Source organism: Momordica charantia, assembly GCF_013281855.1.
Source record: "Momordica charantia cultivar OHB3-1 chromosome 10 unlocalized genomic scaffold, Mcharantia_2.0 BLBB01000010.1, whole genome shotgun sequence".
NCBI classification, from domain to species: Eukaryota; Viridiplantae; Streptophyta; class Magnoliopsida; order Cucurbitales; family Cucurbitaceae; genus Momordica; species Momordica charantia.
The window spans coordinates 21,551,730-21,566,306 of NW_028275158.1; the positions used below are offsets into that span (position 1 = coordinate 21,551,730).

General features: G+C 33.6%; 1 protein-coding gene across 1 annotated transcript; it reads right to left on the reverse strand.

The window, feature by feature from the left end:
• Positions 1-3,961: 3,961 nt before the first annotated feature.
• On the reverse strand, positions 3,962-13,260 carry LOC111014887 (AT-hook motif nuclear-localized protein 8). The gene is made up of 5 exons (XM_022289749.2): positions 12,565-13,260; positions 12,427-12,479; positions 8,764-8,895; positions 4,697-4,855; positions 3,962-4,504 (listed from the first exon to the last, which is right to left on the reverse strand). The coding sequence occupies exons 1-5, from the start codon at positions 13,043-13,045 to the stop codon at positions 4,244-4,246; spliced, it is 1,086 nt and encodes a 361-aa protein (XP_022145441.1). The 5' UTR covers positions 13,046-13,260; the 3' UTR covers positions 3,962-4,243.
• Positions 13,261-14,577: the final 1,317 nt, after the last annotated feature.

Below are 14,577 nucleotides of genomic sequence, written 5' to 3' on the forward strand. Positions count from 1 at the left end.
CAGTAAATTTTTATTTCTTTTTTCTAATCTTTTTCTAAAAAGAATTTGGTCCAAGTTAAAATGTTGCATATATGTTATATATTTCTAGCCTAGTAAAATAAAAGTAGAGCATCCAAACCGAGCATAGCTCAAGTGATTAAGACACCTATCTCTGATCATACATTAATTTGAAGGGAAAAGAAAATAAACAATAAGAAAATTGCCTATTCTTTATACCTGTCCGATGTGGGACAACTTCTAATATTTGGTGAACACACTCTCTTCGTATATCTGATGTGGGACAAACTTCAATTATAATATTTTGCTAAAACCCAATCGCGTAAACTACATGAAATAAGGTCTTACATTTATTTATATTTGAAATGCAAAATGCCAAAGTTTTTCTATGGTTCAATCTTACTTCATCATCTAGACTTTGATACATATTCCATTTTAATTAATCACTAACGAAAGTTCTGTTTTGGTAATTTTGTGTTATATTTAATATAAATCTTAAACCACTTCCAAATTGAGTCGCAGATGGTTTAATGGCAATACATATTGATATTAATTGAGTTCAATTCCTCCGTCATATCTCTAAATTTTCTATGTTATTCTACTTTGCTTCTTAAACTTCTAATTTTTTATGTTAATCCTCAGAACTTTTTAGATACTATCATTAATTTTCCATCGTTTTAAAAAAATTTGACTGGTTTTCATTACCAATAGAGTTTAAATATCTGTCGACGAAGGAATAAACAAATGACATATGTTCTCAAATTTTTTAATAAATTATTTAGAATATATTTAGGATAGAGACTAAAATAGTTTCTTATATTAACATCAAAAATAAAAATTTAAGATGAATATAGAATAAATATATCATACTAATTGGAAAAGTTGGAGAACTAAAATAAGGTTTATATGAATTAAATTAGAAGGATATGAGACCAAACCCAACTAAAATTATTCCCTTAAAATATTGAGAGAAAGCAGATTAATTTTCACAGTGGCTGATGTCGTCATTGGAAACTGCTATAGAGGGTGAAAACCAATTATCATATAATATATATTTTTTGGGAATATGAAACTCATTTGATTCCAAATTTAAAGAAAAAGAAACAGAAAAAAGAATAATACCTTTCACAACTTTCAATAATTTATAATAAAGCTCTCTAATTTTATTATTATAATCATAATTTTACATTTTCCAATCTTATTGACAGACAATGACTATAGCAAGTATCAGTGTTAAATTTCCATCAGCATGCCGACTTTTTTATTGATATTTCCATGTCTATAAACTTAGACACTAATATGAGAGGTAAATGATATTTTCATAATATCGAAAAAAATTGACAAATAAATATATATATAATAACAAAATATCAGCCATGTGTTAATTTAAATATTTGTTGTGCATTTTAAATTTTTTTCCTAGAAATATCAATCAGGATCAACATTTTATCAATATTTTTATAAAATTGAAACCTCTGCATTTCTATTCACATTGGCTGTTTAAAATCTTGATTATGCTATATATAGTTCGGTGTAATAAATAAAACATGTTACATTAATCAAAAATTTTTGTTATCATGGATTATAATTATAGCTTCTTAATGGGTTAATGACAGCCCCAAATTTTCTTTTGGGGCAATGTTATATATATAAATGGAAAAAAATTACAAAATTTGATAACCTGCCGTAGAAATAAACAATAATGTTGAAAGCCAAATTTCAAAATTTAAGAAATTGGATGGCAGAAAACAGAAACTAGAGAGACAACCTTTTTGGTTTAAATTTTAAATATAAAATTACCCAATTTATTTTTTTTCTTTTTTTTAGAGCAAAGCCCAATACTAAGAAAAAGAAGGAAAAAAAATAAAACAAAAAACAAAAAACAATCATCAGCAACCATTCATGAAATGTCCAGCGGCCCTGCCTCGACCCAAACCCGATTGAGGAAAAAACAGGATGAGCCAGTTGACGAACAACACTATTACCCTCAAGATGGGTAAAACTAAAAAAATTTTTCCTCATTTTAAATATTAAAAAGTGAGCAGATTAAGAGTTTCGAGGTGTTGTAACGTATATGTGGATTTATGTTTCAAACATGAAGCTCCCTTATGATATTTGCAAGTATTGTGAGTTAATAATGCTCGAGAACCATATGCTTTTTAGTAAAATAGATAATTAGTGAAGATGAAAATTCAAACCTTCGATTTATAGAAAAAGTTGGAGTCAAGTTAGCCCCGAACTAGTTAATTAAGCACAAAATGACATGTAATAATAATGAATATATTTGACAAATATAGTCGTATCGCATATAATTGTTTTACGATAAGAAAACTACTAGAAAAATTCATTTAGTACGCACATAAAGTACCATTTTTACATTCTAGTCCTCATTTCAAATACTGTTTCTACAGGTCTAATAGCGAGAAAGATGACGAGAATATATGATGGATGTGACCATAGTCGGTCGAGAGTTACCTGCATTTTTTATTTAATATTGCGTGTCAAACTGGATACTTTATTTGTTTTTAAATAGTTGAATATATTTTTAAAAACTTCAAGATGTCATGTTTCTAAAAGCATATACCAACAATGACCTCACTAATAGACAGATAAGGAAAAATAAAATAGGTGGCATGGCATTCCTTAGCTGTGAAATTTAGACAAAGATTATAAAATCAAACGTTGAATGAATACTAACTTTCTCCAGCCTTTCAGCAGTACAAAAGAGAGCATCTTTCAGTCAAATTAGAAAGAAACTTCAAAGTTCTTGAAGGGAGAAAAAATGGGATTTGGCCCATTTTAATGCCTCTATTTGGCATACTCTTCTACCCACTCTTTTTGTGTTTGTAATTCAGTTCTATGGGCTAACTTAACCTTAACTTCGATCAGGAGTTGAGGAAAAATCGAGATTTCATTTAGAGAGATGCAAAAAAGAAAAAATATACAAGGGCAAACAAAAACCTAACCCTACAAAGAGACCCACCTAAAGAAAGAGACTCCAATCCAAAAGGATAAGACCTAAATGATAATTACGAAAAAAAATTAGAAACTGACCCTACGAAGAAGTATTGATTAATAAGATCCCAACCCCACAGGGAAGTATTAAATCAGAGGCTCTCAAACATACTCCTTATATATCTCTACCCCTAAAGATTCTATTATTTTTCTCGATCTAGATCCCCTAATCAGTAGATTTTAAATGCCAACATGAGCTTAGAGTTCGGCAGTAATTGGCACCTGTCTTTGACCAGCAAGAGGCCGTGAGTTTGAATCCCCAACCCCCACTTGTAAAAAAAAAAAAAGAAGGAAGAAAGAAAAAAATAGATTTTAAATTTCATGGTTTGACTAAAAAAAGAAAAAAGAAACAATCTCCACAAATCAATTTGGAAGTTCACAAATAATAAACTCTCCCCAAATGCATCTATTCAAGAACTCAAATGGTGCTATAATAAATAACAAGAACTTCACTGAATTGGCCACTAATGCAAATTGTCATAGTTGACAGTGGCAAACCTTTCCCTCTTATTCCTTTTGAAACTATTTTTAGGATTTTGTATCATTGGAGAGAATTTCAGAAACATAATTTTCACAGAATCTCCAATTTCTTCGTGATAAATTCCGAAGTAATTGAACAAGCGAGCACAATATACATCTCTTGTCCTATTTTCCTCTTATTTTTCATTGCTCCCTTGAGAATGATCTCTTACAATTACAAGAGAGGGTTCAGTACCACCTAACAGAATGTTAATCAGATCGACCCGACTTCATGACCTTTCCAAACAAGAATGGTAAAGAAAGCCACAAGGGGTTAAAACTAATGGTGTGCCCACTGCCCAGGCCGGCCAGACGCTAAAAAAAAGGTTAAAACTTGGTACTGACTACGGTTTAGACGATGCATCACAAGATGCATTTGATGATTAGATTGTCCTTAATCCATGAGACAAAGAGATTGAAGATTCCCCTCTACAATAATGACATTCGAATTGATATGATTTACCAATCTTAAGAAGTTCCACATTCATGGAGAAATGTTAAAAGTAGACAATTTTAACTGACTAGAAATAAAGCTAACCAGCAGGAGCAGCTAAACGATCAATAAAGATTCTAATCTAGAAAAGTTATGATGAGGCTTCAACAATGGATGTTAGGGACAGAATCCAGAACTAACCTCTATACATCGGGATGCAAAACACTAACCACTTTGACCCCAATGTGCTACACTGTTAAGTTGGTAAAAGCATCTTCATTATTGATTTCGACTACCCCATAATTGGTACATCTGCATATTATGAATTGGTTGATTGGCATTGGTGTACATTCCAGGTCCCCGGCTTAAAGGGCTACCGCCATTGTCATCTGATGAATTATTTGAGGCACCTTCAGAGGGACAGGCTGCTGCCGCAGGTGCACTAAAGTTTAACATATTAGGTGATGTAGAAGATGGACCAGATTTCTGTATACTTGAGCCCAGTTTTTTCCCATCCACAAGGAAGCTACCCACTATAACCTGATTGGTGCAACAAAGACATGGTTTGAGGCACAAAATCCAACTTGTTTCTTCTTCACTGGTATTGTCAAATTTATATTAGAAGATAAGTTAAGCAACCAAAAAGACAGCATTCAATCCATCTAACAGAAGAAATATTACATAATATCAAGCTAACCGACATCCTGATTTGCACACAGTAGGCCATAGTACCTGAACTGTAGATGCTGCTGTTAGCATATTGGTAACTCCACCAAGAACTTGTCCATCTGCACTTGCTAGGGATACGCTTAAACCACCAGTTCGACTTCGATTACCATTACTGTCAGAAATCAAGAAGGAACCTGATAGAGAGATGATTTCGTATCGGCCCTGCATTAGATTTAAAAGCAATAGAATTGATGACACCTTGTGTACAAAGGAAAGAATATAGCTACAATAGGTTTTCATTCCTTTGCTTTTCAGGATTAACGAGTCAAGACGACCAATAGACAATTTTTTAAGGTTTTGGTTATGCACAAGAAATGTGGATTGTTAGGTATCATTTGACAGAAACAAATGCTCGCATTAATTAAAAAGAAAACAAAAAATAATTTTAGAGAAAAACAAATTGGGTTGTTAGTTTTGTGTGTGCTCTTGTTTTTTTTTTCCCTTCTCAAACATATTTCATTGATAAACAAAATGTACAAAAAGTTAAAGCCCTCACAATCAAGCCAACAGAATACAAAAAGCTTACCAATTGGCAATAATAAATAGAATAATTACAAAAAAGGTTAACGAAAATATACCAAGAACTCAAGAAGAAGCAACAAACATATCGGAGTCCCAATGCTCATCCATAGGCATCGCAATCCCATGGAACATTCTTCTGTTCCATTCATGCAGATATTCTAAAGCATATCACTAATACCATTCAACCAAAGCACCTTGGTTTTCCTTTTAAAATAATGACCGAGCATTAGTTGGACAATGCATTCTTTAATGCTGCTTATGGAAGATGCATACATTATTTTGTTCAAGTCAAGGAGAATGGTAAACAGAGTATTCTAATTCCTTCGGATAGCCCAACCAAAACTTCTTTTGTCAAACCCAAGTTAAAACATTCAGGTGATGGTATCAGTTCAGCATACGGTAACACGGTAAGAGCATCTCTGCAGCTCAATAGTTGCATTACCAATTTTCAGCGATCACTCTGACATGCAATAATCAGTTGAATCAGATTATTTGGAGGAATACAATACAATGGTGCCAACCTTATGGGAGATTTGAAAAGGATGAAGATTTTTTTAATATAGAATTTTTTTAAAAAAATAATAGTTCTGTGGCCTCTCTTCAGACCTCAGTCTAAAAGGAGCTCAGTAATATCCATTATTATTTTTGACATAGCATTTTTGTAATGCCTAGTTTCTGTCTAAGATTTAATAAGAGAACTTCTGTAGTGCCTAATTTCTGTTTCTGTCTAAAGATTTAATAAGAGAGCATTTTTGTAATGCCTAGTTTCTGTTTCTGTCTATGATTTGGTATCTAAACAAATAAACACTCTCCAAAAGAAGAAACTTGAATAACCGAGAAAGAAATTGCAGAGTAGACCTCTCTCATGGATCTCATTAGTGACCCTTGCCCTAATTCGTATATGGCTCTAAGACTCTACTGGTATAAATTCACGGGTAATCTCCTTAAAGATTTGCAAAGAATATCCATTTCCAAGTGGATTTTGAATGGCACTTGTCCTAAGAAGGTCAAGATCTCCATGACTTCATCTAAATGCTTTTCCTTGAGTAGCATACACACGACCAAGTGCAAAGAAAGATCCTCAAGAGTTACCTTTCAGATGGCATGTCTGTTTGTCCCAGTAATACCACTAACCTTTTCGACATTTGCATCAGTGGACAATCCTTTAAAGCTGAAGCTAAGTTATGATTAATATAAAGAGCTTTTGAATGGACCTTTTTTGTTAGTGAGAAATCAGACTTCTTTTTGGAGAAGTGAGTCCTTTCAAGTTTCGAGTTATGGAAGCATACATTGTGGCTTTGTTTTGGTGCAAACTTCCTAAACCATTTTTCCGAAATTGTGGGTAGCCTATTCTTTGTGCTCATTGGGAAGTTTTCTTTTCTTTCTTTTTCTTTTGTAACTTCGATAACCCCAGTTGAGACAGCCCTTCTCCCCCTCCTTTTGCAAATAGGAAAAACAGACACTCTAATAGCTAGAATAAAACATTTTGATAGTTAAAAAATTAAGGAAGGTGCGAAAGATAACAAATGAATCCCATACCTCTCTAATTACCTTCTCCTATTAACTAAAATCCTATGAGCTGATATAGGTCTTTAAGAGCCAATAATTTTCTCCACAATCGGGTTGCAGATTCCAGATCACCAAATCTTGGAAATTCTGCTCTCCTCTTGCAGCTCCATTTTCAGATCTCTCACCAAGAATTAACCTTCTCTGAATAAAGTTAAACAGTTTCAGTTAGCCATACACAGTCCTTAGAAGATCAAAGTCTTTGCTCGTTCATTCAATTAAATTACAGAATCTTTAACTATTATCAGCCTAGCTTGAAAATAATGAAGGAATCTTTAACTATTATCAGCCCCTAGTCAATGCTGTGTGCTATGCGAGAATGAGAGTGAAAATAATCATTTGTTCTTTCTCTTCCTTGCCCCAGCTTTGTAACATAGCTTGACATCTACCTTCAACCTCTCCTGGTGTGCTCCCAAAAACCTAGGGGATTTCTCAGTGCAACTACCTTTTGAAGGCTTGGAAAGAAACAGATGAAATATTTTAAAGTACATACTTAAAAACAGAAGTAATTAACACAGCCTCCTTGTAGATAAGCCGGAACTGCTGGGTCAGTGATCACCAACTCCATGCATTTACTATTACTAGAACAAACTACGTCACAGTTTTCTTATTAACAAGCTATAGTTATGCTCTATTCCCCACTTGGAAAGAATAAACTCAAAAATAAAAATTCAGGATGGGAACTGTTTAGGAGAAACATGCCTCTTCTTTGTATAGTTCATGGAAACAGCAATGTCTGTAAAAGGCAAGAGCTTTACTTATCAAGTTATCATCACCACTATACAGCGCAATCAATGGGTGACCAACTATGTTGAAATGTAAAAACAAATCTTGATTTTTAGTAAATAAAAATAAGGGTAAATTGCAGAAACCCCTAAAGTATGGTAGTTGTTACAATTACATCCCTCAAACTTTCTATTGTAAAAATTAAACCTTCAAACTTTCATAAGTAAAATAATTTGACCCCTAAATATTCAATAGAACAATTAAATGACCCTCAAACTCGAAAATAGTAAAAATAAAACCCTTAAACTTTAAAAAATTATATCTATTTACTTTATTTCTCTCCACGTTTCCTCATTTTTCTACTCTCCCTCCCTTCATCATTACGAATAATTGTATTAAAGATTTGTGGTGAGACCCTCGAGAGAAATAGAGATGGAATCAGTTGTTCCGAACAATGATCATTGATTCGTCTATCACGAACTGGTAATTCAAATAATTGGTATTCGCTTTGATTTTTGAGGTTTTCGAACAATGACCAGGAGAAGGAAGTCTTGGAGAGGGAGTCTATTATTCCCCTCATCAAAACCAGGCTTATCAGCACCTTGTCCAGCTATGGTCATTGACGTAGTAATGGAAGCAAGAAGCTACCATGTAAACCCAAAATCCATGGGCAGGCATTGTCCGGAATAACCAACTCCCGTATTTCTCTCAACTGCTACCAAAAATCTCCCCAAAAATATTCCATACAATTTTTGGTAATGTGAAGGGAAGGAGAGAGACAGTAGAGAAAGGAGAAAATGTGGAGAAAAATAGAATAAAATAAATCAAATTTTTAAAGTTTGAGGGTTTAATTTTCACAATTGAAAGTTTAAAGGTGTAATTGTAACAACTATTCTACTTCGAGGTGATTTGTACAATTTACCCTAAAAATAATAAAGAAAAAATACGATAAAATATCGAGAAGGTTAAGAGAGCAAGATAGCTAGCCTGAGTAATATTACAATCTACAAGTGTTAAAGTGGTCTCACGCTCCCAAAAAAAACAACTTCAAAGACTAAAGAGTATACGAGGGAGTACAACATCAATAAAAAAAAATATGACGTGAAGTTATACATACGCTTATGCAACACTCACATATGGATCTTTCTACGCTTTGGAAGTTGATGATTTGGCATGTACAGTTTATCAAAATCATGCCCAACATAACTCGATGGCTACAATTCTTCAAAAGTCAATAAGAGAAATTAAAAACTTGCCTCATATGTTACACTACTAGCTGTCATTGCTGGTTGGTGAAGAGTAACATTGCAGACAGCACCGTGGGCAGAGAGAATACAAACAGTTCGTGGCCCAGTCTGTGAGAATGCCATAACTTTTGATGCAATGTCCTGCACATCAATAAAAAATCATCTTAGATTGCACCCCTTTAAACCAGATATCTTCTTAATACAAGTACCAAATCCTCTACAGAAAACAATTGGTATTCATATTCAGGAAGAAGGGCGGGTGGTGTATGCAAAACACATAAGAGCAGAAAACACCAGAAAGATGATAATAATTGCTTTAAAGTGCTAAATTCATTTTTGGGAGGAAAAAAAAAGGAACTAACTAACTTGAAATAAGATTTCATCGAGAAAGCTATATTTATGACTGGTCCAATCAGTCTTAACAACAAAAAAAAACGCCATCTTATTTCATTTGATCTGTTCTTGACCGCCACTTGATAGTACATAGAATTCTTTTAAGAGGAAACCTCAAATATCATTCGTATCAGAAAAAAAAGGTACAACAAGGTAAAGGGAATAAGGAATCAGCTAATATATCGACCTTTTTTTTCTTATGAGAAACCACTATTTCATTGAGAAGAATGAAAAGAACAAGAAGGGCATACAAAAAACAGCCCAAAAAGAGGATGTCCATTAAAGAAAATGGCTCCAATCCAAAAGAACACCCTAACTGATAATTACAAAAGGCCTTAGAGATTGAACCCCACGAAGAAGTATTAAACCTTACAAGATCCCAAACCGAATCCACGGGATTTACCACCCCCCCTAAAAATTCTAATGTTCTTCTCCAACCGAATACCCCACAAAGTAGCAAGAAAGTCGGCCAGCCATAAGAAACGACCCTTATCATGGAAAGGAGGGAACAAAAGTACCTCCTCCAACATCGCTCTACAATCCCTACTAAGGGCAAACGCCACTTCAAAACACCCAAAGAAATGACGCCAAAGATTCTGAGCAAAACTGAGAAGACCACATCAAATGCTCGAGGTCTTCCGAGGCTCCTCTAACTTTGATATTGAAATAAAATATTGTTAATATTTTGAAACGTTTGAAATAGATAGATTGTTCACATAAAAGAGCACATTTTTCCAAATACCATAACTATAATGCCAAACCATATGTATGATGGATCTTTATGCTTAACAAGCTACATAGGTAACAATCATGGAGCTGCTTAAGGAAAACATGATCGACGGCTATAGCTTTCTTGCCATCCTAAAGAGAGCAATGTTTATACAGGTTTACATCTGAATTGCCTCTATAAGGAAATTTTGAATCAACCAGAAGAGTACACCAGAAGAAACTCGAATTCTAATTTTTTTTTTTCAAATGTCCTCCCAGTTTTCACTGCTATCTTAAAAAATTCTGTTTCTCCACAACTAAATCTTCAAAAGAAGAGCTTTTGTTGCACAAAATCACAATATTTTGGCTTTCTTTCTAAAAATGACACCCCTAAAGAATTTTCTCCGAGGAGTCTGCCCCCAATTCAACTAAAAGGATTTAAGAAACTTTTCCCTACATTGCATCCAAAAACCAAATGGTTAACATTCTCAGATGCATCCCATCACAAAAACAGACAAATTAGGGACAAGACAAGCGAAAGACTTTTTCAGAATTTTATCCATATTGCTTAACCCATCAAGAGTCAGAGACCATATAAAAACTTTCACTTTCTCGGGTATTTTGAATTCCAGATAGCTATTTGTATGTCCCTGGGAAGAACAGATCTCTCTGGGTAAAATGTTGGAAAAACAATTTGATGGTGGAAAACTAGATTTAATAAGAGACAAAGAAATAGAATCCAAACCAGACCGAACTAAAACGTTTCTCAAAAAGCTTTTCTTCAAGGATAATCACTCTTATATTTCCTGACTGGTCAAAATTCTCCTCCAACTAATAGAACGGCCTCCCCCACACTACACCTTCACTTCTAGTTGTAGACTTCTTCAATGTTGATAAGTCTTGCAAACACAAATTTAAGAGGCTGTTTAATAACAAAGAGTCTTCCTAAAAGCAGATTCCATCACCTTAGCCTACTTTCAACTGAAAAAGATCTCACATCAACATTCTACAGTTAATAAAAAAAGCTCCAGGCTCTCAGAATCAAGGTTTAGCAAGGTCTTTTGACTTTTTTTTCTTTTTTTTTTTTTTTATAACTACAAGTCAGAGCTTTGCTCCCCTATACCAAGGGGCATCCGCGCTCTTTTGACTATTAACATTAAAATATATACATTAGAGCTAAAAATGACAAGAAATCACAATAATGAACATTACATTTCCTCAATCCACTTCAATGCAGAACCAAAAATAGGAACATGAACTATCATTTGAAATGAGTAAAACAACAGATCTTCAAAAGAAAAAAAAAAATTCCCATCTATCTTCCGTTTCTTCCATTGGGATTCCTTCACAAAAAAAACTGCTGTTATTGTAAGAAAGGCTAGATCTAAATTGGAATCTAATGTATCAGATTCAGAAGTGAGAAAAATTTCATCTCATTTCCATTTTCTGAGACAAGTCAGTTCCCGCATAGCTATATGTATAGTTACCTAGGACCATAGAATAAGGTAAAATAACTAAGATTCTTACCTTCCTATCCAAAAAAACTAAGATTCTACCTTGGATTCAGCTTAAACCAATTTTGATCAATTATGCAAAAATAACAGTTGTAAGAATCACAGCTCACACTTTGCTAGTTACTTGGATCAATTAGCACTGAAACTCACTAGAACAATTATTTTTGTTGGATGGAGAAAACATTCAAATGTGGGCAGCTTTCATACAATTCTCCACTTAGACATGAAACAATATGTCAAATTGCAGACCGCAAACTCCAGTTGGGTTTTTTTTTTTTTTTAATGGGAAACAAGAGACATCCTCCTAAATTATGTGAAATACAAAATAAAAAGCACAAAAAAGAGTTTGAATTTGCAACAATTTTATATGAGCGTTTTCAGCATCAGAGCCCTGAAAACTATTAGTGATCAGGTCCATATATTAGTCTCATTTTCTCCTACCTTCGCTTCATTGATAGAGTTGTACATCTAAACTTAAAATTGAAGTATTCTTAGGCCTCAGAATCCAGGAAGCTTTATACTCTCAAAAGTAAGCGGAAATGTAAACCAGCAAAAAATTAAAAAAAATCGGTCTCATACCATACATGTCATCAACAAAATTAGACGAGAAGAGTAAACCAAGGAAATTACCTGTATCTGTTTTTCACAAAAGAGGTCCATAACCCTTTATGTTGTGATGTATCTTTATTATAAACCACACTCCATTGTTAGTTTTTCCTCCTATTTTTCTTTTTGTTTTCAAAAACTTACATTATGAAAGTTATACATACATTTCCTCACACATCCGCATCCACAAGGAAAAAATTTATGGTGCATCAGCCAATGTGACTGTAGAATCTTGATTTTAAATCTTAAACCATCGAGCCCCCAACTCACTTCATTTAATGAATTAATATTATTTTCAGCAAAAGAAGTTCAAAAAATTTATAAAGGAAAAAACAAGAATTAAATACCATTAACTATGAAATTAAAAAAAAGAAAGAAAGAAAAAGATTACACCAAATCAAATTCAACAGCAAAATATTTAAAAAAGAAAAAAGGGAACTTCTTGCTTTACCTCCCCTGGTTTCACCAGAATGACATGAGGAGTAAAGCCAACACCGCCGGTACCTGCCCACCGGAAAAATAACTCAAGTCACAAAAAACAAGCGTAAAGAAAAGAAACGAAGCAGCAGGTAAGGAAAGCAAAGATTACCCAGAGCATCCATCTGCTTCTTCCCAGTGCCAGGCGGCCTTCCCCTGTTCTTCTTGGGGCGAGGCTCCGGCGAATGCATGCCGCCGGAATCGCCCGGAACGGCAGAAGAAGCCATGGGAGTGGGCGCTAAGCCCAAAGCGATGTTCCCATCTGGGGAATACTTCCTGGGGCGGCCTCTCTTCTTCTTCCCGGAATCAATGTTAAAGCCACCAGTCCTCAATTCAGACTGCGATCCATCATAAGAACCCGCATTCGGCGACTCGGACGGCTTGGACGCAGACGGCATCATAGAGTTGAAAGGGAATCGCGATGCGGAGGACATCATCTGGGCAGCAGCCGAATTGGGATTCATCAATGGCGAAGAATTGTTGGCGTTGGGTAAATTCGAGGAATACGAAGCGTTGGGCATCATCCTGTTGGGGGGCGTGGATTGTGGCTGGGGTTGATGTACAGAAGGAAGCGGCCTCTCCCGTGAATCCATTGTCGCAAAATCAGATGGGGATTGAGGAAGAACAGAAACGAAACGACTCTTCGTTGGGATTGTGGAGGAACAAGGAAATGCAAAATCTTTAATGTCGATTCACTGAATCGTGTTCCTAATTTCGCTTTGCTTCTTCGATCACTGATGAGTGACGAGTGAACAGACACGGGAAGCGAGCGAAGAGAACCGCGAAATGGGTTTTATTTTTTTAGGGTTTTAGTTCTTTTTTCTTTTTCTTTTTTTTCCCCTCATTTTGTTCATCTATATTTATATTATTATGCTCAAAAATATTTTGTTCAACTATCAAATTAATTTTTTATATATAGGCTAAATTAATTTTTTATATATAGTCTAAATTCATGTTTTAGAAGTTTGTATTTTTTTTCTTTAATTTAGGTTTTTTATATTTTCATTTTTTTAATTCTACTTTTACTGTGAGTTAATATTAAAGTTGGTTGAACTTATATGTGATGATAATTGGTATATTTTCATTTAAGGACAGTTTGTTTTAAAAATCTTGATGTCCGAAAATTTGTATGTAAGAAAATATAAATGTTTGATATTTTTAGATATGCATGTTTGTTTGGAAGGATTTTGTATATGGGATATGATAGTCTCCAAATTTTGATCAAACATATTACCTCGAGCCTTGGCTTTTAGATTTATATTATGTATTAGACATTATTTTTTACCAACAATATAATATCGGATCTCGGAATTTTTTTTTAATAGCAATTTAAATTTTACTACTCAATTTTGACAAGTTGTATTAATTTTTACCATAAATTTTGAATTTAATCAAGTTCAACCTTAAACTTTGATATTCATTTTATTCTTTATATTAAATTTAATTAAATGTTATCATTTTTACCTTATGATAGACTTCCATAAGTTTTTCATTTTAAAATTTGTTAGTTTTGAGAGGTTTATTTAATAGTCTATATTGAGCATGAATTATGCCAAAATAATATAATAATAATAAAATTAATTTAACTAAATTAAAAATTTGGAGTAAAAATTGACACACATGTCAAGTGCTACGAGAGATACGAGAGTAAAATTTGATAAGGCTCTTATTATTTTTCTTTCTTTTTTCTTTAGCAACGTAACATGTAAAACATGGATTCATATTGACTTTTTGGTCGAGAGTATATGGCTTGACCCGTTCAAATGGACTTGTATACTAATCTTTATTATTACTAATAATTGCTTATAGTAATTATTACGTCTTTGACACTTTGTGGACATCAATATATTGAATTATACATTTGGAAAAGTCCCACACCTTAGAAACTATTATTTGAGAGGAAAGAAAAAAGTTTGACATTCAAAATTATCTCTATGTTTAACATTCTGATAACAAAATGTCAACGTAGATTCTATTTTGTAGATATATTTTTAAGTATTGCTTTACTTCTGATGTTGATATCGAATTAATGGACATAAATATCAATATGTCAATAAAAATTTAATACTCCGAGAGAGACTATGCCCCACAAGGACTATACCCTACCTTATTTTAAATTATTGAG

Coding starts and splice junctions, on each gene's coding strand:
- LOC111014887 (XM_022289749.2), bottom strand. CDS start 13,045: ATGGATTCACGGGAGAGGCCGCTTCCTTCTGTACATCAACCCCAGCCA. Junction 4,856..8,763: donor CTAGTAGTGTAACATATGAG/GCAAGTTTTTAA, acceptor AATCTAATGCAG/GGCCGATACGAAATCATCTC. Junction 4,505..4,696: donor CAGCAGCATCTACAGTTCAG/GTACTATGGCCT, acceptor TGCACCAATCAG/GTTATAGTGGGTAGCTTCCT.